At 45.4% G+C, this 23,678-nt stretch overlaps 1 protein-coding gene across 1 annotated transcript; it reads right to left on the bottom strand.

Moving 5' to 3' along the window:
* Positions 1-987: 987 nt before the first annotated feature.
* lrrc34 (leucine rich repeat containing 34) lies at positions 988-22,392 on the bottom strand. Its single transcript, XM_029625925.2, has 10 exons — positions 22,229-22,392; positions 21,989-22,101; positions 10,545-10,609; positions 10,342-10,425; positions 8,270-8,398; positions 6,884-6,979; positions 6,533-6,687; positions 6,233-6,388; positions 5,912-6,038; positions 988-1,302 (listed from the first exon to the last, which is right to left on the bottom strand). Exons 1-10 carry the CDS (start codon positions 22,330-22,332, stop codon positions 1,081-1,083), a joined length of 1,251 nt encoding a protein of 416 aa, XP_029481785.2. The 5' UTR covers positions 22,333-22,392; the 3' UTR covers positions 988-1,080.
* Between the last annotated feature and the right edge of the window lie 1,286 nt (positions 22,393-23,678).

The raw sequence follows: 23,678 nt of genomic DNA, 5'->3' as shown, positions 1-23,678 counted from the left end.
GTGGTGAGACGGAAGCCACTCAGTAAAAGGCACATGACAGCTGCTAGGAGTTTGCCAAAAGGCACCCAAAGGACTCTCAGACCATGAGAAACAAGATTCTTTGGTCTGATGAAACCAAGATTGAAGTCTTTGGCCTAAATGCCAAGCGTCATGTCTGGAGGAAACCTGGCACCATATCTACGGTGAAGCATGGTGGTGGCAACATCATGCTGTGGGGATGTTGTTTAGCGGCAGGGACTGGGATACTAGTCAGGATCGAGGGAAAGATGATCAGAGCAAAGTACAGAGAGAATCTTGAAGAAAACCTGCTCCAGAGCACTCAGGAACTCAGACTGGGGCGAAGGTTCACCGTCCAGCAGGACAACAACCCTAAGCACACAGCCAAGACAACGCAGGAGTGGCTTTGGGACAAGTCTCTGAATGTCCTTGAGTGGCCCAGCCAGAGCCCGGACTTGATTGAACATCTCTGGAGAGACCTGAAAATAGCTATTCGTTGCCAAAGGTGCTCCAACAAAGTAATGAGTAAAGGGTGAATACTTATGTAAATGTAATTTTTCTGTTTTTTTTTTTTTAACTGTTTTTGCTTTGCCATGATGGGCTATTATGTGTAGATCGATGGGAAAATGTTTTTTAATCCATTTTATAATAAGGCTGTAACGTAACAAAATGTGAAAAAGTCAAGGGGTCAGAATACTTTCCAAATGCACTGTAGATGGAGAACATTGAGCAACCTAAACTTTTCTTAGTGTTCTATGCAAAAATGGTCATTACCATGGCAACTATATCACATCAACATGTTGGCCATATTTGGTGTACAAGCCATATTGTAAATGTATGAAAAGGATCATTTATTTTTTATTTTATTTAACCTTTATAAAACAAGAAAATATATTTTTGAGGTTACAAAACCTCTTTTGGAAGTAGGGTCTGACAAGCAGTCAGCGTAAACATACACGAGCATGATACAAATAGGACATGAACAGAGAAGTTACTTAAAACAGTTTATTAGATATTTATTAGAGTGCATGTATGCATCAAGTGTAACTGAATATGCGCCAGGTGGGTAGTATTATTAAGGGTTTAGGGTGTGTGTGAGGAGTTAGGATAGAGTTGTGTATTTGTGAGGGCCACAGCTGCATTGCTAGCAGGATTTACATCCTGTCCGTAGCTGGGTGTCCAGTAGTAGTGCCTCTTCAGCCCATGGAAGACCTCAGCCAGACACACACACCCGTCCACCTCGTACACACACACATCGGTCTGCTCCGACGACAGACGACCACTGGACAGCAAATCACTGAAAGCCTGGTGGAGGGGAGTAAGAGTGTGGCTTCGAGTGTGATTTTGATTTGTGTGTTTTATTATTTTATTTTTATTTATTTCACCTTTATTTAACCAGGTAAGCTAGTTGAGAACAAGTTCTCATTTACAACTGCGACCTGGCCAAGATAAAGCAAAGCAGTTGGATACATACAACACAGAGTTACACATGGAGTAAAACAAACATACAGTCAATAATACAGTAGAAAAGGTCTATACACAGTGTGTGCAAATGAGGTAAGATAAGGGAGGTAAGGCAATAAATAGCGGCGAAGTAATTACAATATACCAATTAAACACTGGAGTGAATAGATGTGAGAGAAGACGAATGTACAAGTTGAGATACTGGGGTGCAAAGGAGCAAGATAAATAAATACAGTATTGGGATGAGGTAGTTGGATGGGCTATTTACAGATGGGCTATGTACAGGTGCAGTGATCTGTTAGCTGCTCTGACAGCTTGTGCTTAAATCTAGTGAGGGAGATATGAGTCTCTAGCTTCAGTGATTTTTGCAGTTCGTTCCAGTCATTGGCAGCAGAGAACTGGAAGGAAAGGCGGCCAAATAAGGAATTGGCTTTGGGGGTGACCAGTGAGATATACCTGCTGGAGCGCGTGCTACGAGTGGGTACTGCTATGGTGACCAGTGAGCTGAGATAAGGCGGGGCTTTACCTACCAGAGACTTGTAGATGACCTGGAGCCAATGGGTTTCACGACGAGTATGAAGCGAGGGCCAGCCAAAGAGAGAGTACAGGTCGCTGTGGTGGGTAGTACATGGGGTTTTGGTGACAAAATGGATGGCACTGTGATAGACTGCATCCAATTTGTTGGGTAGAGTGTTGGAGGCTATTTTGTAGATGACATCGCCGAAGTCGAGGATCGGTAGAATGGTCAGTTTTACGAAGGTATGTTTGGCAGCATGAGTGAGGGAGGCTTTGTTGCGAAATAGGAAGCCGATTCTCGTTTAATTTTGGATTGGAGATGCTTAATGTGAGTCTGGAAGAAGAGTTTACAGTAGCCAGACACCTAGGTATTTGTAGCTGTCCACGTATTCTAAGTCAGAACCGTCCTGAGTAGTGATGCTGGACGGGCAGGCAGAGATCGGTTGAAGAGCATGCATTTAGTTTTACTTGCATTTAAGAGCAGTTGGAGGCCACGGAAGGAGAGTTGTATGGCATTGAAGCTCGCCTGGAGGTTAATTAACACAGTGTCCAAAGAAGGGCCAGAAGTATACAGAATGGTGTTGTCTGCGCAGAGGTGGATCTGAGAATCACCAGCAGCAAGAGCGACATCATTGATGTATACAGAGAAGAGAGTCGGTCTGAGAATTGAACCTGTGGCACCCCAATACAGACTGCCACAGTCCCTCCGATTTGACACACTGAACTCTATCAGAGAAGTAGTTGGTGAACCAGGCGAGGCAGTCATTTGAGAAACCAAGGCTGTTGAGTCTGCCGATAAGAATGTGGTGATTGACAGAGTCTAAAGCCTTGGCCAGGTTGATGAATACGGCTGCACAGTAATGTCTCTTATCGATGGCGGATATGATATCGTTTAGGACCTTGAGCGTGGCTGAGGTGCACCCATGACCCATTCTGAAACCAGATTGCTGAGCGGAGAAGGTACGGTGGGATTTAAAATGGTCTGTAATCTGTTTGTTAACTTGGCTTTCAAAGACCTTAGAAGAGCAGGGTAGTATAGATATAGGTCTGTAGCAGTTTGGGTCTAGAGTGTCTCCCCCTTTGAAGAGGGGGATGATCGCGGCAGCTTTCCAATCTTTGGGAATCTCAGACGATACGAAAGAGAGGTTGAACAGGCTAGTAATAGGGGTTGCAACAATTTCGGCAGATCATTTTAGAAAGAGAGGGTTCAGATTGTCTAGCCCGGCTGATTTGAAGGGGTCCAGATTTTGCAGCTCTTTCAGAACATCAGCTATCTGGATTTGGGTGAAGGAGAAATGGGGAGGCTTGTTGAGTTGCTGTGGGGGGTGCAGGGCCGTTGACCAGGGTAGGGGTAGCCAGGTGGAAAGCATGGCCAGCCGTAGAAAATGCTTATTGAAATTCTCCATTATAGTGGACTTATCGGTGGTGACAATGTTTCCTAGCCTCAGTGCAGTGGGCAGCTGGGAGGAGGTGCTCTTATTCTCCATGGACTTTACTATGTCCCAGAACTTTTTTGAGTTTGTGCTACAGGATGCAAATTTCTGTTTGAAACAGCTAGCCTTAGCTTTCCTAACTGCCTGTGTATGTATATTGGTTCCTAACTTCCCTGAAAAGCTGCATATCACGGGGGCTATTCGATGATAATGCAGTACGCCACAGGATGTCTTTGTGCTCACCAAGGGCAGTTAGGTCTGGAGTGAACGAAGGGATATATCTGTTCCTGGTTCTACATTTTTTGAACGGGGCATACTTGTTTAAAATGGTGAGGAAGGCACTTTTAAAGAATAACCAGGCATCCTCTACTGATGGGATGAGGTCAATATCCTTCCAGGATCCCCGGGCCAGGTCGATTTGAAAGGCCTGCTCGCTGAAGAGTTTTAGGGAGCGTTTGACTGTGATGAGGGGTGATCATCTGACCGCAGACCCATTACGGATGCAGGCAATGAGGCAGTGATTGCTGAGATCTTGGTTGAAAACAGCAGAGGTGTATTTGGAGGGCAAGCTGGTTAGGATGATATCTATGAGGGTTCCCGTGTTCTATGAGGGTGCCCCCGTAGGTTCATTGATCATTTGTGTGAGATTGAGGACATCAAGCATAGATTGTAGGATGGCTGGGGTGTTAAGCATGTCCCAGTTTAGGTCACCTAGCAGCACGAACTCTGAAGATAGATGGGGGGCATTCAATTAACATATGGTGTCCAGGGCACAGCTGGGGGCAGAGGGTGGTCTATAGCAAGCGGCAACGGTGAGAGACTTGTTTCTGGAAAGGTGGATTTTTAACAGTAGAAGCTCGAATTGTTTGGGTACAGACCTGGATAGTAAAGACAGAACTCTGCAGGCTATCAATGCAGTAGATTGCAACTCAGCCCCCTTTGGCAGTTCTATCTTGTCGGAAAATGTTATAGTTAGGGATGGAAATTTCAGGGCTTTTGGTGGCCTTCCCAAGCCAGGATTCAGACACGGCTAGGACATCCGGGTTGGCAGAGTGTGCTAAAGCAGTGAATAAAACAATATTAGGGAGGAGGCTTCTAATGTTAACATGCATGAAACCAAGGCTTTTACAGTAACAGAAGTCAACAAATGAGAGCACCTGGGGAATAGTTGTGGAGCTAGGCACTGCAGGGCCTGGATTAACCTCTACATCACCGAAGGAACAGAGGAGGAGTAGGATAATGATACAGCTAAAGGCTATAAGAACTGGTCGTCCAGTACGTTCGGAACAGAGAGTAAAAGGAGCAGGTTTCTGGGCACGATAGAATAGATTCAAGGCTAAATGTACAGACAAAGGTACGGTGGGATTGTCGTGGCAGAATCAGAATTCTTTAGGTAACATTTATAAATAAGATTTTTTATTAATTTTCATACGCATGCTTATGTGGGGAAAGTTACTTGGGCCCAGAGAGGGGAGAGGTCGGGTTAGTCTTATCTGTGAATGTGTCTGTAAACTATTCCTAAACCATGTGAAGGGATGGTGTGATTAATGGGGAACCAGTAAGGTGGCTCCACAATGTCTGTGTGCCAGTCACATCTCTCTGTAAGCTTGTCCAGGAGGGGGTGTATTTTATATATGCCATTGGATGAGGTAATGTTTTTGGTTCTAAGTGGTATCAAGAATGAGATAAGAGCTTTGGTTTAGGAGATCAAACTGAATGATAATTTATAGCTAATGCTATAAATTATGGGATACTCCTTTTTCTGGTAAAAGGTTATTTGTATAATGTTCCTAAGATCTGTTATTGGTCATGTGAATTTTGATGGGTGTGTCTTGGCTATAAATGATACTAAGGACTGTTTTGTAAGCACTCTCAGAGAATGAATTTACAGACACTGAATTGATCTGAGAGTCACAGGGTAGTGATGAAGCTCATATAATTAAAGATGGACTTTATGATAACTCTGACTTGTGGGTGGTTTGCTCTCTCATGATTTGGTAATACAGGACATTTCCACGACAGGATGTGAATACATTGGAGGTAAACCTAGGCATTGTTGATGTCACCGCATGTGTGGGAGGTGGAACTAAAGGTTTGGCTAAGCCATATTGAGCAGGGCTAGAGGCTCTACAGTGAAATAAGACAATAATCACTAACCAGAACAGCAATGGACAAAGCATATTGACATTAGGGAGAGGCGTGCGTAGCCGAGTGATCATAAGGGTCCAGTGAGTAGTTAGGCTGGCTGGAGACACGACGATTCAGACAGCTAGCAGGCCGGGGCTAGCAAGCTAGCAGAAGGGCCTTAGAGGGACGTCACGACAGAGGAAGTCTGTTATAGCCTAATCGTGCAGTTACGTCGAATAGACCAGTCGTGATGGAGTACTAGGTTTCCGTGTAGCAAAAGGGTTCAGTCCAATTGGCAAAATAGGTATAGTGGCCGAAGAAATTGGCCGATGGATCTGTGTGTGTGTGCGTATGCTTGCGTGCGTGCGTGTTACCTGACAGACTGGCTCCTCCAGTCTGTTCCCCCAAATGTAGATGTGTGTGAGAGTGTTGTTAGCCTGCATGGCCTGAGACAGAGACACCAGACCAACAGTAGCTATGTTATTATTGGGGATAGACAACCTGGAGAGACAGTAAGAGAGAGAGGGAGAAGAGAGAGTTGGATAAATCCTGGGTTGTGTTCAGTAGGAACAAAAATGTAGGAAAAGTTTTGAAACAAAGTGAAAAATGTAAGCACTAACTGAACTTGTCCAATAAGTAACACTCAAGGGTTGGGGGTGGGTTAAAGGTGAGGTGTGTGTGTGTGTGTGTCTCACGCTTTGAGGTTGCAGGCGGGCAAGGCGATAGCCTGGCTGAGGTAGAAGGCACCATCGTCTTCGATGCGATTGGACGCCAGGTCCAGAATCTCCAAGGTTCCATTGTTCTTCAGGACCTTTGCTAGACACCGCGCCCCGTCACGAGTCACACGGTTACTGAGCAAAGGACAGACAGAGAGGAGGGGTGTATGGCGTGAGTAACTATGAGCGTGCTTATGGTGTATGTAAGTATGTGTATGGGCTTTGAGTGTATGACATTTCTGTGCATGGTGCGTGTGTCAGTGTACGGTGTGTGTGTACCAGCGTAAGTCCAGGTATTTGAGGGTGTAGTTGGTTCTCAGGGCATCAGTGAGTCTCTCCACTCCATAGTCAGTCATGCCCATCTTTCCCAGGTGCAGCTCCCTCAGACACTGATTAACTACCAACATACCTGACAGATGGACCGCTGTCTCCTCCTATGACAGAGAGAACCTGATGAAGGCAGCGTAGCTGTCGAAACGTGGCTTTACTAAACGTATTGCATAGTAGCCATTCAAGTTTGCAGCTTTTATTTGCTCAGAAAGAGACAGAGCCACACAAAAGATGCACATATGTTCTGACATGGTAGTCTTTCTGAAGACCACATCTTAGTACACGTTGTGTGCAGTGTACCTGGTGGCTGAAGAGTAGAGGTCTGCTGATGTTGACAGATCGGAGGCTCTTGTTGTTGTTCAAGACGATGGCAAACGCTATCACACTCTGAGTCCCCTATGCAGAGAGAGAGCGCGAGACAGTGGCCATGGCCGAATACCCAAACTTGCATCCTAAATAGTAGGCCGTTTGAGCATGAGAGAAAATTATGTTTAATAGTACGCCAAAGTGTTTTTAAAAATTGAATATACTTTAAATGCCCGGGTGTCATACTCATTTTGGCTCTGACAACAGCTCATTTATTACATATGGGGATGCACTACTGAAATCAACAAATAGCGGGAAACAACACAATCGCGCTTGACAAATTCTCAGTATGCGAAAATAGAATGTTTTATAGTATGTGAATTTTCAAAATTCGTGTATGGTTTAAATGCCAGGATGTTATACTAATTTCAGCTCTTCATCTAGTAAAATTCAATGCACACGTTTCCACAATGCACAGGAAGATGTGGTCTGCGAGTGATAGGCCCTGGTTCTCTTCAAGTAACCAAACAACAAAACGAAGCTACTTAATTGGGAAGATGACGAATAGCGAAGCTTCTGCGGTGGTGTTCAAATGCAGGCTAAATATGTTTTGTTCTCCTTAAAATCTTACTTTTTTTCGTGGATTTCTGTTTTCTCATTTAAAAGAGTTGCTTGTTCTCTTGGCCTTCATCAGAGCTTTTAAAGTAAATACTAAACCATCTTTTGATTTGTGAATGTGTCGGCACTGGGGACGCAGGATGTGGCTGCGGTAATGATGTTATGTTAATCAGGCCTTTAGATTTGAACATATGGATTGTTTTAGTTTTGGGCAGATATCTAAGCTTGGACGTCGGCCCACCACCTTAAGCTTAACCTCGACAAGGTGGAGCTGCACTTCCTCCCGGGGAAAGCCTGCCCGCTCCAAGACCTCCATCATGGTTGACAACTCGACGGTGTCCCCCTCCCAGAGCGCCAATAACCTTGGCCTGACCCTGGACAACACCCTGTAGTTCTCTGCAAACATCAAAGCAGTGACTCGCTCCTGCAGGTTCATGCTCTACAACATCCGTAGAGTACGACCCTACCTCACACAGGAAGTGGTTCTAAACCTGGCACTTGTTGTTGGCTGGGCTTCGCGCTTGTACCGTCAAACCCCTGCAACTTATCCAGTACACTGCAGCCCACCTGGTGTTCAACCTTCCCAACTTCTCCCATGTCACCACACTCATCCACACACTCCACTGGCTCGCATCCACCACAAGACCATGGTACTTGCCTATGGAGCAGCAAGAGGAGCTGCTGCCCCCTACCTTCAGGCTCTGCTCAAACCCTACATCCCAACTCGGACACAGGCAGTATGTGTATGTGAGCATGTGTTACCAGGTCAGAGTCAGCCACGTCCAGCTCCTGTAGTGTAGAGTTGACCTGCAGCATGCTGGCGAAGTGCATGGCTCCTCCGTTCCCTATCTTATTACCAGTCAGCCTCAGAGACAGGAGGGCATCATTAGACTGGAGATAGTGAAAAACACACACACTTTACATGGTGTATACAAATGGAGAAATCATGTATTGAAGACTTCCTGTATGTTCTATTATGTGGTCTATATAGCTACTGCATAGTGTGTTTATAAATAATGTATATATACAGTTGAAGTCGGAAGTTTACATACACCTTAGCCAAATACATTTAAACTCTGTTTTTTTTGTGTGTTTTTTACAATTCCTGACATTTAATCCTAGTAACAATTAAGATCACCACTTTATTTTAAGAATGTGAAATGTCAGAATAATAGTAGAGAAAATGATTTAATTCAGCTTTTGTTTCTTTCATCACATTCCCAGTGGGTCAGAAGTTTACATACACTCAATTAGTATTTGGTAGGATTGCCTTTAAATTGTTTAACTTGGGTCAAATGTTTCAGGTAGCCTTCCACAAGCTTCCCACAATAAGTTGTGTGAATGTTGGCCCATTCCTCCTGACAGAGCTGGTGTAACTGAGTCAGGTTTGTAGGCCTCCTTGCTTGCACACACTTTTTCAGTTCTGCCGACAAATTTGCTATAGGATTAGGGTCGGGGCTTTGTGACCACTCCAATACCTTGACTTTGTTGTCTTTAAGCCATTTTGCCACAACTTTGGAAGTATGCTTGGGGTCATTTCCCAATTGGAAGACCCATTTGCGACCAAGTTTTAACTTCCTGACTGATGTCTTGAGATGTTGCTTCAATATATCCACATAATTTTCCTCCCTCATGATGCAATCTATTTTGTGAAGTGCACCAGTCCCTCCTGCAGCAAAGCACCCCCACAACATGACGCTGCCACCCCCGTGCTTCACGGTTGGGATGGTGTTCTTTGGCTTGCAAGCCTCCCCCTTTCCCTCCAAACACAACGATGGTCATTATGGCCAAACAGTTCTATTTTTGTTTCATCAGACCAGAGGACATTTCTCCAAAAAGTACGATCTTTGTCCCCATGTGCAGTTGCAAACCGTAGTCTGGCTTTTTTTTATGGCGGGTTTGGAGCAGTGGCATCCTCCTTGCTGAGTGGCCTTTCAGGTTATGTCGATATAGGACTCGTTTTACTGTGGATATAGATACTTTTGTACCTGTTTCCTCCAGCATCTTCACAAAGTCGTTTGCTGTTCTGGGATTGATTTGCACTTTTCGCACCAAAGTACTTTCATCTCTAGGAGACAAAACGCGTCTCCTTCCTGAGCGGTATGACGGCTGCGTGGTCCCATGGCACTACTGTTTTTACAGATGAACGTGGTACCTTCAGGCATTTGGAAATTGCTCCCAAGGATGAACCAGACTTGTGGAGGTCTACAATTTCTTTTTTGAGGTCTTGGCTGATTTCTTTTGATTTTCCCATGATTTTTAAATTTTACCTTTATTTTATTTTACTAGGCAGGTTAAGAACAAATTCTTATTTTCAATGAAGGCCTAGGAACAGTGGGTTAACTGCCTGTTCAGGGGCAGAATGACAGATTTGTACCTTATCAGATCGGGGATTCGAACTTGCAACCTTTCGGTCCAACGCTCTAACCACTAGGCTACCCTGCCGCCGCAGGCTTGATGTCAAGCAAAGAGGCACTGAGTTTGAAGGTAGGCCTTGATATACATCCACAGGTACATCTCCAATTGACTCAAATTATGTAATTTAGCCAAACAGAAGCTTCTAAATCCATGACATCATTTTCTGGAATTTTCCAAGATGTTTAAAGGCACAGTCAACTTAGTGTATGTAAACTTCTAACCCAATGGAATTGGGATACAGTGGGATACAATTATAAGTGAAATAATCTATCTGTTAACAATTGTTGGAAAAATGACTTGTGTCATGCACAAAGTAGATATAGTTTGTTAACAAGAAATTTGTGGAGTGGATGAAAAACGAGTTTTAATGACTCCAACCTAAGTGTATGTAAACTTCAGACTTCAACTGTACATACAGTCAAACTCTTTGCAATGTATTCAGCTCCGTCTGTCTGAATGTCGTTACACGTCAGGTCCAGAGAGCGCAGACACACGTTCTCCTGACACAATATAACACACAACAACACACAGCTTAATACACACTTAACAACAGCATGTCTGGATTTTAGGAAATGGGACCAGTGTTCTAATCGACCTCCATTATATGTGACCAGGTTACCTTGAGGAGGTCAGCGAGGTGTCCCGCCCCCTCATCTGTGATGCAGTTGTACCTCAAATCCAGACCTGTCAATCAACAACACACCTGGATGAACAACAAGACACATTGACATAAGAGTGCATCTCAATATCTACAAGGAAAGTTCTCTCCTCTCCTTCATCTTCACTGATCTAAGCAGGGTCAGCGTTATGGGTGGGCCTTTGGGGGCCTGGCGCGCCCTACCGTACCTCTTTCCCATCCAAATAAAACATTTTAATATTAATAATTTATTTCACAGAGACGCGCACTGACAGAAAGACATTAATTCAGTTAAAGAATCCAAGCGAGTGAAACAGCTCCCCTCTGTCTCAGTATGTGTAGACCACGTATCTGATGCTGTCTGGACAGTGAAACAGCTCCCCTCTGTCTCAGTATTTGTAGACCACGTATCTGATGCTGTCTGGACAGTGAAACAGCTCCCCTCTGTCTCAGTATTTGTAGACCACGTATCTGATGCTGTCTGGACAGTGAAACAGCTCCCCTCTGTCTCAGTATGTGTAGACCATGTATCTGATGCTGTCTGGACAGTGAAACAGCTCCCCTCTGTCTCAGTATGTGTAGACCATGTATATGATGCTATCTGGACAGTGAAACAGCTCCCCTCTGTCTCAGTATGTGTAGACCACGTATATGATGCTGTATGGACAGTGAAACAGCTCCCCTCTGTCTCAGTATGTGTAGACCACGTATCTGATGCTGTCTGGACAGTGAAACAGCTCCCCTCTGTCTCAGTATGTGTAGACCATGTATCTGATGCTATCTGGACAGTGAAACAGCTCCCCTCTGTCTCAGTATGTGTAGACCATGTATCTGATGCTATCTGGACAGCTGAAACAGCTCCCAGTGAAACAGCTCTGTCTCAGTATGTGTAGACCATGTATCTGATGCTATCTGGACAGTGAAACAGCTCCCCTCTGTCTCAGTATGTGTAGACCATGTATCTGATGCTATCTGGACAGTGAAACAGCTCCCCTCTGTCTCAGTATGTGTAGACCATGTATCTGATGCTATCTGGACAGTGAAACAGCTCCCCTCTGTCTCAGTATGTGTAGACCACGTATATGATGCTGTCTGGACAGTGAAACAGCTCCCCTCTGTCTCAGTATGTGTAGACCACGTATATGATGCTGTCTGGACAGTGAAACAGCTCCCCTCTGTCTCAGTATGTGTAGACCATGTATCTGATGCTGTCTGGACCAAAAGAGTGTGGCATGGCATACTATTTCTGTCCAGACAGCATCAGATACTTAGGGTACATATAGAGGAGTGCTGTTTTGCTCGGATGCTTTCTCCAGTGACATAGATTCAGCAAAGAGGAAGAGGCCAAGCGCGAGGGTTCACTCTTGTCAAAATCTGTCCAGAATAATCCCAGAGTGGCGCAGCGGTCTAAGGTTTGATCCCGGGCTGTATCACAACCGTCCGTGATCGGGAGTCCCATAGGGCGGCACACAATTGGCCCAGCATCGTCCGGGTTAGGGGAGGGTTTGGCCAGGATAGACCGTCATTGTAAATAAGAATTTGTTCTTAACTGACTTGCCTAGTTAAATAGAAACATTTTTCTTTATTTTTTTAAATGGAAATAATATGTAGACCTAAGCTTGTTGCCTGCCTTTCCACCTTTGGCACAAAGTCTCCCATTGTCAGGGTGGAGACATGAGCATCTCATCATTATACAGTATACAGATTTCTGGTTTCAGCCTCTTGTGGATTGGAAAGGAAAGTTTGCGGTTGTACAGTGCACTGTCAGTAGCAGAGTCAGTGTAGTCAGCTCAGCTATCCTCATTGAGACCGTGTCTGTGCCTCAATCTAGGTTGAGCAAAACTAAACATGGCGGAGTTCGCCTTTGCAATCTCACTGGAATAAAGACCTCCTCAATTCCTGTCATTATTGAAAGAGATTGTGAAAGCTTACATCTAAAAATAGGGTTACTTAATGTTAGATCCCTCACTTCCAAGGCAGTCATAGTCAATTAACGAATCACTGATCATAATCTTCATTTGATTGGCCTGCCTGAAACATGGCTCATGCCTGATGAATTTACTGTGTTAAATGAGGCCACTCCTGGTTACTCTATGCAGCCTACTCAATCACTTGTTATAGCTACTGTTTACAAGCCTCCTGGGCCATATTGTCATGTTCTGACCTTAGTTCCTTTGTTATGTCTTTGTTTTAGTTTGGTCATGGCGTAAGTTGGGATGGGTAGTCTATGTTCTTTTTTCTAGGTTGTGTTTATGTGTTTGGCCTGGTTTGGTTCTCAATCAGAGGCAGGTGTCTTTCGTTGTCTCTGATTGAGAATCATACTTAGGTAGCCTTTTCCCACCTGTGTTTTGTGGGTGATTATTTTCTGTTGTGTGTCTGCACCATACAGAAATGTTTCGTTTTCGTTTCTGTCTTTCACTTGGTTATTTTGTATTTTCAGTGTTCAGTTGATTTATTAAATATTAACATGGACACATACCACGCTGTGCATTGGTCCGACATTTCTTACTCCTCGTCAGAGGAGGACGAAGAATATTGTTACAGAATCACCCACCAACCAAGGACCAAGCAGCGTGGTATCGAGCAGCAGCAATCTCTGGACTCATGGACATGGGAGGAGATTTTGGACGGAAAAGGACCCTGGGCACAGGCTAGGGAATATCGCCGCCCCAAGGAAGAACTGGAGGCAGCGAAAGCTGAGCAGCAGCAATATGAGGATGCAGCACGGCAGCCCCACCCCCCAAAAAATTGGGGGCACACGGGGAGTGTGGCAGAGTCAGGTTGGAGACCTGAGCCCACTCCTCGTCCTTACCGAAAGAAGCGCAGTACTGGTCAGGCACCGTGTTATGCGGTCAAGCGCACGGTGTCGCCAGTACTCGCTCACAGCCCGGTGGGCTATAGGCCAGTCCCCCATCATGCGCCAGCGCTGCGTGCTGTGTCTCCAGGGTGCTGGGAGGGTGCAGTGCGTCCTATGCCTGCGCTCCGTCCATGCGAATGTGGATATTGAGCCTAAGGGAGAGGTGCGAGTGGTATGCACCAGATCTCCAGTGCTCACCCACAGCACGGTTCAACCTATGCCTGCACTCTGGAGGGTCCGGGGTAAAGGGATCATCCAGCCTGGAGAAGTGGTGCCAAGGCTGCGCACCAGGGCTCCAGTGCTCCCCCACAGCCCGGTCCATCCGGTGCCTTCTCCAAGCACCAGGCCTCCTGTAGGTCTCCTCAGCCTCGTGGGTCCTGTGACAGCCCCACGCACCAGGTTGTCTCTCCGTCTCCTCCCTCCAGGTTTGTCCGTCTGTCCTGAGTTGCCAGAGCCGCCCGTCTGTCAGGAGCTGCCAGAGCCGCCCGTCAGTCAGGAGCTGCCAGAGCCGCCCGTCAGTCAGGAGCTGCCAGAGCCGCCCGTCAGTCAGGAGCTGCCAGAGCCGCCCGTCAGTCAGGAGCTGCCAGAGCCGCCCGTCAGTCAGGAGCTGCCAGAGCCGCCCGTCAGTCAGGAGCAGCCAGAGCCGCCCTTCCCTCCGGCGCTTCCGGAATCGCCCTTCACTCCGGCGCTGCCGGAGTCTCACGCCTGTCCGGTGCTGCCGGAATCTCCCGTCCATTCAGGACCCGCTGCAGGGGTCCCCAGTTCGGGGTCGGCGGCAGGGGACGCCGCGCCAGGGGCGCCACTTAAGTGGGCAGAGACTATGATGGAGTGGGGTCCACGTCCCGCGCCAGAGCCGCCACCGCGGACAGACGCCCACCCAGACCCTCCCCTATAGGTTCAGGTTTTGCGGCCGGAGTCCGCACCTTTGGGGGGGATACTGTCACGTTCTGACCTTAGTTCCTTTGTTATGTCTTTGTTTTAGTTTGGTCAGGGCGTGAGTTGGGATGGGTAGTCTATGTTCTTTTTTTTAGGTTGTGTTTATGTGTTTGGCCTGGTATGGTTCTCAATCAGAGGCAGGTGTCGTTTGTTGTCTCTGATTGAGAATCATACTTATGTAGCCGATGTGAAATGGCTAGCTAGTTAGCGGTGGTGCGCGCTAGTGGCGTTTCAATCGGTGACGTCACTTGCTCTGAGACCTTGAAGTAGTGGTTCCCCTTGCTCTGCAAGGGCCGTGGCTTTTGTGGAGCGATGGGTAACGATGCTTCGAGGGTGACTGTTGTCTGTGTGCAGAGCGTCCCTGGTTCGTGCCCAGGTCGGGGCGAGGGGACGGTATAAAGTTATACTGTTACATCTGCACCATACAGAACTGTTTCGTTTTCGTTTCTGACTTTCACTTGGTTATTTTGTATTTTCAGTGTTCAGTTGATTTATTAAATATTAACATGGACACATACCACGCTGCGCATTGGTCCGACATTTCTTACTCCTCGTCAGAGGAGGACGAAGAATATCGTTACACATATAGAGCGTTCATCACTGAGTTCCCTGAATTCCTATCGGACCTTGTAGTCATGGCAGATGATATTCACATTTTTGGTGACTTCAATATTGACATGGAAAAGTCCACAAACCCACTCCAAAAGGCTTTCGGAGCCATCATTGTCTCAGTGGGTTTTGTCCAACATGTCTCCAGACCTACTCACTACCACAGTCATACCTTGGATCTAATTTTGCCCAGTGGAATAAATATTGTGGATCTAAATATTTTTCCTCATAATCCTGGACTATCAAACCACCATTTTATGACGTTTGCAATCGCAACAACTAATCTGCTCAGACCCCAAATAAGGATCATCAAAAGCCGTGCTATAAATTCTTGGTCAACAAAAATCGGTTAACCACCTGAGGATCTAAATTTAACCTTGCGTAATACCCTGGATGCAGTTGCACCCCTAAAAACAGAAAAACATTTGTAACAAGAAATTTGCTGCCTGGTATGCAGAAAATACCCGAGCCCTGAAGAAAGCTTCCATAAAATTGGAACGGAAATGGCGCTCCACCAAACTGGAAGTCTTCTGACTAGCTTGATAAGACAGTACCACGCAATATCAAAGAGCCTCTCACTGCTGCTCGATCATCCTATTTTTCCAACCTAATGGAGGAGAATAAGAACAATCCTACATTTATTTTTGATACTGTCGCAAAGCTTACTAAAAAGCAGCATTCAACAAGAGAGGATGGCTTTCACTTCAGCAGTGATGAATTCATGAACTTCTTTGATAAAAATATCATGATCATTAGAAAGCAAATTACGGACTCCTCTTTGAATCTGCGTATTTCTCCAAAGCTCAGTTGTCCTGAGTCTGCAAAGAACTGCAGGGACCTAGGATCAATGGAGACACTTACGTTTTTTAATCCTGTATCTCTTGACACATTCATGAAAATACGACTACGACTTCCGGCGTGGACAGAGATGGCTGCCTCGCTTCGCGTTCCTAGGAAACTATGCAGTTTTTTGTTTTTTTACGTGTTATTTCTTACATTAGTACCCCAGGTCATCTTAGGTTTCATTACATACAGCCGAGAAGAACTACTGAATATAAGATCAGCGTCAACTCACCATCAGTACGACCAAGAATATGATTTTCGCGACGCGGATCCTGTGTTCTGCCTTTCAACCAGGACAACGGAATGGATCCCAGCCGGCGACCCCCAAAAAAAACGACTCCGTAAAAGAGGGAAACGAGGCGGTCTTCTGGTCAGACTCCGTTAGACGGGCACATCGTGCACCACTCCCTAGCATTCTTCTCGCCAATGTCCAGTCTCTTGACAACAAGGTTGATGAAATCCGAGCAAGGAAAGCATTCCAGAGGGACATCAGAGACTGTAACGTTCTTTGCTTCACGGAAACATGGCTCACTGGAGAGACACTATTGGAGGCGGTGCAGCCAGCGGGTTTCTCCACGCATCGCGCCGACAGAAACAAACATCTTTCTGGTAAGAAGAGGGGCGGGGGCGTATGCCTTATGGCTAACGAGACGTGGTGTGATCAAAGAAACATACATGAACTCAAATCCTTCTGTTCACCTGATTTAGAATTCCTCACAATCAAATGTCGACCGCATTATCTACCAAGAGAATTCTCTTCGATTATAATCACAGCCGTATATATTCCCCCCCAAGCAGACACATCGATGGCTCTGAACGAACTTTATTTGACTCTTTGCAAACTGGAATCCATACATCCTGAGGCTGCATTCATTGTAGCTGGGGATTTTAACAAGGCTAATCTGAAAACAAGACTCCCTAAATTGTATCAGCATATTGATTGCGCAACCAGGGCTGGAAAAACATTGGATCATTGTTACTCCAACTTCCGCGACGCATATAAGGCCCTGCCCCGCCCTCCTTTCGGAAAAGCTGACCACGACTCCATTTTGTTGATCCCTGCCTACAGACAGAAACTAAAACAAGAAGCTCCCACGCTGAGGTCTGTCCAACGCTGGTCCGACCAAGCTGATTCCACACTCCAAGACTGCTTCCATCACGTGGACTGGGATATGTTTCGTATTGCGTCAGATAACACCATTGACGAATACGCTGATTCGGTGTGTGAGTTCATTAGAACGTGCGTTGAAGATGTCGTTCCCATAGCAACGATTAAAACATTCCCTAACCAGAAACCGTGGATTGATGGCAGCATTCGCGTGAAACTGAAAGCGCGAACCACTGCTTTTAATCAGGGCAAGGTGACTGGCAACATGACCGAATACAAACAGTGCAGCTATTCCCTCCGCAAGGCTATCAAACAAGCTAAGCGTCAGTATAGAGACAAAGTAGAATCTCAATTCAACGGCTCAGACACAAGAGGTATGTGGCAGGGTCTACAGTCAATCACGGACTACAAGAAGAAAACCAGCCCAGTCACGGACCAGGATGTCTTGCTCCCAGGCAGACTAAATAACTTTTTTGCCCGCTTTGAGGACAATACAGTGCCACTGACACGGCCTGCAACGAAAACATGCGGACTCTCCTTCACTGCAGCCGAGGTGAGTAAAACATTTAAACGTGTTAACCCTCGCAAGGCTGCAGGCCCAGACGGCATCCCCAGCCGCGCCCTCAGAGCATGCGCAGACCAGCTGGCCGGTGTGTTTACGGACATATTCAATCAATCCCTATACCAGTCTGCTGTTCCCACATGCTTCAAGAGGGCCACCATTGTTCCTGTTCCCAAGAAAGCCAAGGTAACTGAGCTAAACGACTACCGCCCCGTAGCACTCACTTCCGTCATCATGAAGTGCTTTGAGAGACTAGTCAAGGACCATATCACCTCCACCCTACCTGACACCCTAGACCCACTCCAATTTGCTTACCGCCCAAATAGGTCCACAGACGATGCAATCTCAACCACACTGCACACTGCCCTAACCCATCTGGACAAGAGGAATACCTATGTGAGAATGCTGTTCATTGACTACAGCTCGGCATTCAACACCATAGTACCCTCCAAGCTCATCATCAAGCTCGAGACCCTGGGTCTCGACCTCGCCCTGTGCAACTGGGTACTGGACTTCCTGACGGGCCGCCCCCAGGTGGTGAGGGTAGGCAACAACATCTCCACCCCGCTGATCCTCAACACTGGGGCCCCACAAGGGTGCGTTCTGAGCCCTCTCCTGTACTCCCTGTTCACCCACGACTGCGTGGCCACGCACGCCTCCAACTCAATCATCAAGTTTGCGGACGACACAACAGTGGTATGCTTGATTACCAACAACGACGAGACGGCCTACAGGGAGGAGGTGAGGGCCCTCGGAGTGTGGTGTCAGGAAAATAACCTCACACTCAACGTCAACAAAACTAAGGAGATTATTGTGGACTTCAGGAAACAGCAGAGGGAACACCCCCCTATCCACATCGATGGAACAGTAGTGGAGAGGGTAGTAAGTTTTAAGTTCCTCGGCATACACATCACAGACAAACTGAATTGGTCCACTCACACAGACAGCATCGTGAAGAAGGCGCAGCAGCGCCTCTTCAACCTCAGGAGGCTGAAGAAATTCGGCTTGTCACCAAAAGCACTCACAAACTTCTACAGATGCACAATCGAGAGCATCCTGGCGGGCTGTATCACCGCCTGGTACGGCAACTGCTCCGTCCACAACCGTAAGGCTCTCCAGAGGGTAGTGAGGTCTGCACAACGCATCACCGGGGGCAAACTACCTGCCCTCCAGGACACCTACACCACCCGATGTCACAGGAAGGCCATAAAGATCATCAAGGACAACAACCACCCAAACCACTGCCTGTTCACCCCGCTATCATCCAGAAGGCGAGGTCAGTACAGGTGCATCAAAGCTGGGACCGAGAGACTGAAAAACAGCTTCTATCTCAAGGCCATCAAGACTGTTAAACAGCCACCACTAACATTGAGTGGCTGCTGCCAACACACTGACACTGACTCAACTCCAGCCACTTTAATAATGGGAATTGATGGGAAATTATGTAAAATATATCACTAGCCACTTTAAACAATGCTACCTAATATAATGTTACATACCCTACATTATTCATCTCATATCTCCTGTCTCAGCCTCCAGTATTTATGCTGCAGTAGTTTGTGTCGGGGGGCTGGGGTCAGTTTGTTATATCTGGAGTACTTCTCCTGTCCTATTCGGTGTCCTGTGTGAATCTAAGTGTGCGTTCTCTAATTCTCTCCTTCTCTCTTTCTTTCTCTCTCTCGGAGGACCTGAGCTCTAGGACCATGCCCCAGGACTACCTGACATGATGACTCCTTGCTGTCCCCAGTCCACCTGGCCATGCTGCTGCTCCAGTTTCAACTGACCTGAGCCCTAGGACCATGCCCCAGGACTACCTGACATGATGACTCCTTGCTGTCCCCAGTCCACCTGGCCATGCTGCTGTTCCAGTTTCAACTGTTCTGCCTTACTATTATTCGACCATGCTGGTCATTTATGAACATTTGAACATCTTGGCCATGTTCTGTTATAATCTCCACCCGAAATGACTTAAATGTAAATGTAAGAGGACTGGCCACCCCACATATGCTCTCTTTAATTCTCTCTTTCTTTCTCTCTCTCGGAGGACCTGAGCCCTAGGACCGTGCCCCAGGACTACCTGACATGATGACTCCTTGCTGTCCCCAGTCCACCTGACTGTGCTGCTGCTCCAGTTTCAACTGTTCTGCCTTATTATTATTCGACCATGCTGGTCATTTATGAACATTTGAACATCTTGGCCATGTTCTGTTATAATCTCCACCCGGCACAGCCAGAAGAGGACTGGCCACCCCACATAGCCTGGTTCCTCTCTAGGTTTCTTCCTAGGTTTTGGCCTTTCTAGGGAGTTTTTCCTAGCCACCGTGCTCCTACACCTGCATTGCTTGCTGTTTGGGGTTTTAGGCTGGGTTTCTGTACAGCACTTTGAGATATCAGCTGATGTACGAAGGGCTATATAAAATAAATTTGATTTGATATGCATACGTATATACTGTACTCTATATCATCGACTGCATCCTTATGTAATACATGTATCACTAGCCACTTTAACTATGCCACTTTGTTTACATACTCATCTCATATGTATATACTGTACTCGATACCATCTACTGTATCTTGCCTATGCTGCTCTGTACCATCACTCATTCATATATCTTTATGTACATATTCTTTATCCCCTTACACTGTGTATAAGACAGTAGTTTTGGAATTGTTAGTTAGATTACTTGTTGGTTATTACTGCATTGTCGGAACTAGAAGCACAAGCATTTCGCTACACTCGCATTAACATCTGCTAACCATGTGTATGTGACAAATAAAATTTGATTTGATTTGAAAATAGTCATGGCCTCTAATCCCTCAAGCTGGATATTGGATCCTATTCCAACTAAACTACTGAAATAGCTGCTTCCTGTGCTTGGCCTTCCTATGTTGAACATAATAAATGTCTCCCTATCCACTGGATGTGTACAAAACTCACTAAAAGTGGCAGTAATAAAGCCTCTCTTGAAAAAGCAAAACCTTGACCCGGAAAATGTAAAAGGCCTATATCGAATCTCCCATTCCACTCAATTTGTTTTGAAAAAGATGTTGCACAGCAACTCACTGACTTCCTGGAGACAAATAATATAGATCCCATCATAGCACTGAGACTGCACTCGTGAAGTTGGTAAATTACATTTTAATAGCTCCTAGACCTTACTTAGTGTTGCATTTGACACCCTCGATCACCAGTCTAAATAATCATTCAAAATACTTCACCAGAGAGCATGACTTAGCCACAGAGGATCATTAGCTTCTTCAAAAAATAACTAGCTGTGGATTGTTTCCAATTACAAGTGTATTTGGGAAACCCGCTGTTTGGGTAGTGCGCGTGGCAGTAGGTATAGCTGATTGAGTTGCGGCTGTCAGTGATACGCGTCTAAAATATGTGTGAAGATAATGTGTCTTGAGTATAACTTAAAATGTTGCATCAAAAATAAGATGACGAAGATACGGTGCGTCTCTCTCCAGGATGCGAATGCATGCATATGTAGGAAAATGCCCATTTGGCATTGTCTGATTTCTGATTGTCTTAAAACTCACTACGTACACCACTAATACAATGAGCTTCTCAGACATTTTTTCTTCGCCTCACACAAGTCAACGAGGTCTGTTTTTCTTAACATACATTGCAAATGATAGTTCCTGTTTGAAAAATCTAATCTAATAAATTCACTAGTGACAGCTTCGGCAGGACCCAGTGATGATTTGATACAATGTTGCACTACACTTGCAATTGTTCAAGTCAAGATGGATATAAAGTGAGGCAGACAGGTGGAGTAGAGAGATTAATTTGATTGAAATAACCAGAATTTTCATCAGGATTTATTTTGTATTTTTTACTGCTTTAGGCGTATGTATTTTACTTAGTTGACACGGAAGTTATAGGCCTACTGCATAATTGCATTGGCTTATAGGTTATAACGGAGTTCTATGCTCTCATTTCTTTAGTCACCAATAGATCACAGTGTACCAATGTGTCCATATGGCAGAGGCTAGTGCTCTCGCCATAGCTGAATTTGAACTTTTAGATTTTTATCATTTTACTTAAGATTTTTATGATTAACCAAGTGACAATGATTTTGAGAACAAAAACGTTATTATTGAAATGAAAATGTTCCACGAAAATGCGCATATAACAAATAATCACAATTGACATAAATTGTAAGCTTCCCCAACGTTGCAACTCACGAACTGCCTGGTCTTTACTATTGACACCCGTAACAAAAAAATGTGAACGCGTAAGTGCGTGCACACGTGGGAGGTTCCTCAACAAACGTGCGCAGCTATGAAAATCACCAGTCAAGTCCAACTGATTCGTTCTGGCGCCGGCCGTGGATCTAAGAACCCGACAGGAGAAAGCATATCCCTGTGCTTGCATGTCTACAATGCGTTCACCTGTCCTATCCTCTGACTTCGCAGACCAGTGATGAAGGAGAAGAGGATCCCACTTGAGGATTTTGTTAGAATGCAGGCTATTCATGGTCTCAACAGTACACATGTCTATCTACCTGTCACTGAGTCGTTGTCTCGGAGGGTTCTGGACAGAGCGAGAGCATCTTTGTTGGTCACTTGTTCTACCTTTCTCAGCCTGTCGTTCCCAGTCAGTTTGAGTGTGATGTCTCTACGGAATGCAGACAGGCAGGCAGGGTTTGGTTAAGCTCGTTCGTGAGAAACGTGAATGTCAGTATAAGAAGTTGCTTTTGCGGCTAGAAAATGAACTGCAGCGTGCCATGATGCTGCGAACCTACCCCGTCTTCCCCTCCGTCTCTTGCAGGACTTCTAAAATGTATCGATTAGTTCGTAGTTTTAGTTCTTTGCAGACAGAGGAGTAAACATCTGTAATACTTCCCATAGTAGCGAAACTTTAGGCTAGCTATGAATGCCAAAACACCAGTCAAGGCCAGAGGACAAGGAAATGTTTACATTCCTATGGCAACACAGGCGCGCCCTCGCGCTTGTAAAATCAAAAATGCAAGCGAAGAAACGCGCACCCAACATTCATTAGATTTATTAAATATCTGATGATAAAAAAACATTTTTTTAAAACGTTAACTTTCTTCAATCCACACTAATGTAAAATGTTAAAAGGGTCAAACCTAAGCATAGTGGTGCATCTACAGTGCCTTCAGAAAGTATTCACACCCGTTGACTTTTTCAACATTTTGTTGTGTTACAGCCTGATTTTAAAATACATTAAACTGAGATTTTGTGTCACTGGCCTACACACAATACCCAATAATGTCAAAGTGGAGTTATGTTTTTCAAAATGTTTACAAATTAAAATCTGAACCAGCTATGATTGAGCAAACTTGGTATCAGATATATAAGGGACAGCATGGTCTGTAAAGGGTAGGGACAATAATGACGGGTTTCTATATTGCAATAATTAATCAATATTGAATAAAGATGACTGTTTGAAGAAAAGAGAAAGAATATATATTCCAGGAATCAGTGACAGTGGCTGTGTGGTCCCAAATCTGGGATTAGGGGGCTCTTTTCCAAGTTTAAAATAAATAACGTTCAACATCGGCCATGCTGTCAATGAAGCATGATTTGTGCCGCGCCCAAACTACTGTTAACTCGGAGGATCGCCACGCCACCTTCCTGTTCAAATGAGCCGAGTGCAAAAATGACTTGTATGCTGCTTCATAAATGATGCAATATGCCAGGGAGATATGTATACTGTAGCTAAGAAAATAATACTACGTGTATGTTGTGTAGTAAGATGTTAGTCCATGTGCCTCACCCTAATAATTTGGTCTATTTTACCCCTCTTCATTTCGCCAACTGTTTTGACTGTTCTACTGTAGCCTGTAACCTATTTTAGAGCAATGTAATCAAATCAAATTTTATTAGTCACATGTGTCGAATACAACAGGTGTAGACCTTACAGTGAAATGCTTACTTATGAGCCCCTAACCAACAAGGCAGTTTAAAAAAAATACAGATAAGAATAAGAGATAAAAGTAACAAGTACTTAAAGAACAGCAGTAAAATAACAAAAGCAAGACTATATACAGCGGTTTACCGATACAGAGTCAATGTGCAGGGAGCACCTGTTAGTTGAGGTAGTATGTACATGTACTGTAGGTAGAGTTATTAATGTGACTATGCATTGGTGACAACAGAGAGTAGCAGTGATGTAAGGGGGGGGGGGGGGGGGCAATGCAAATAGTTTGACTAGTTGTTCAGGAGTCT

This window comes from Oncorhynchus nerka, linkage group LG22, assembly GCF_034236695.1.
Source record: "Oncorhynchus nerka isolate Pitt River linkage group LG22, Oner_Uvic_2.0, whole genome shotgun sequence".
NCBI lineage: Eukaryota > Metazoa > Chordata > Actinopteri > Salmoniformes > Salmonidae > Oncorhynchus > Oncorhynchus nerka.
This window is presented reverse-complemented; position numbering and strand designations above follow the sequence as displayed.

Excerpts from the sequence above, each read along its gene's own strand:
- lrrc34 (XM_029625925.2), bottom strand. The coding sequence starts at position 22,332 with ATGGGAAGTATTACAGATGTTTACTCCTCTGTCTGCAAAGAACTAAAA. Across the intron at positions 6,980-8,269 it reads ACGTGGCTGACTCTGACCTG|GGGACTCAGAGTGTGATAGC; the intron begins GTAACACATGCT and ends CTCTCTGCATAG. Across the intron at positions 6,389-6,532 it reads AAATACCTGGACTTACGCTG|TAACCGTGTGACTCGTGACG; the intron begins GTACACACACAC and ends TCCTTTGCTCAG.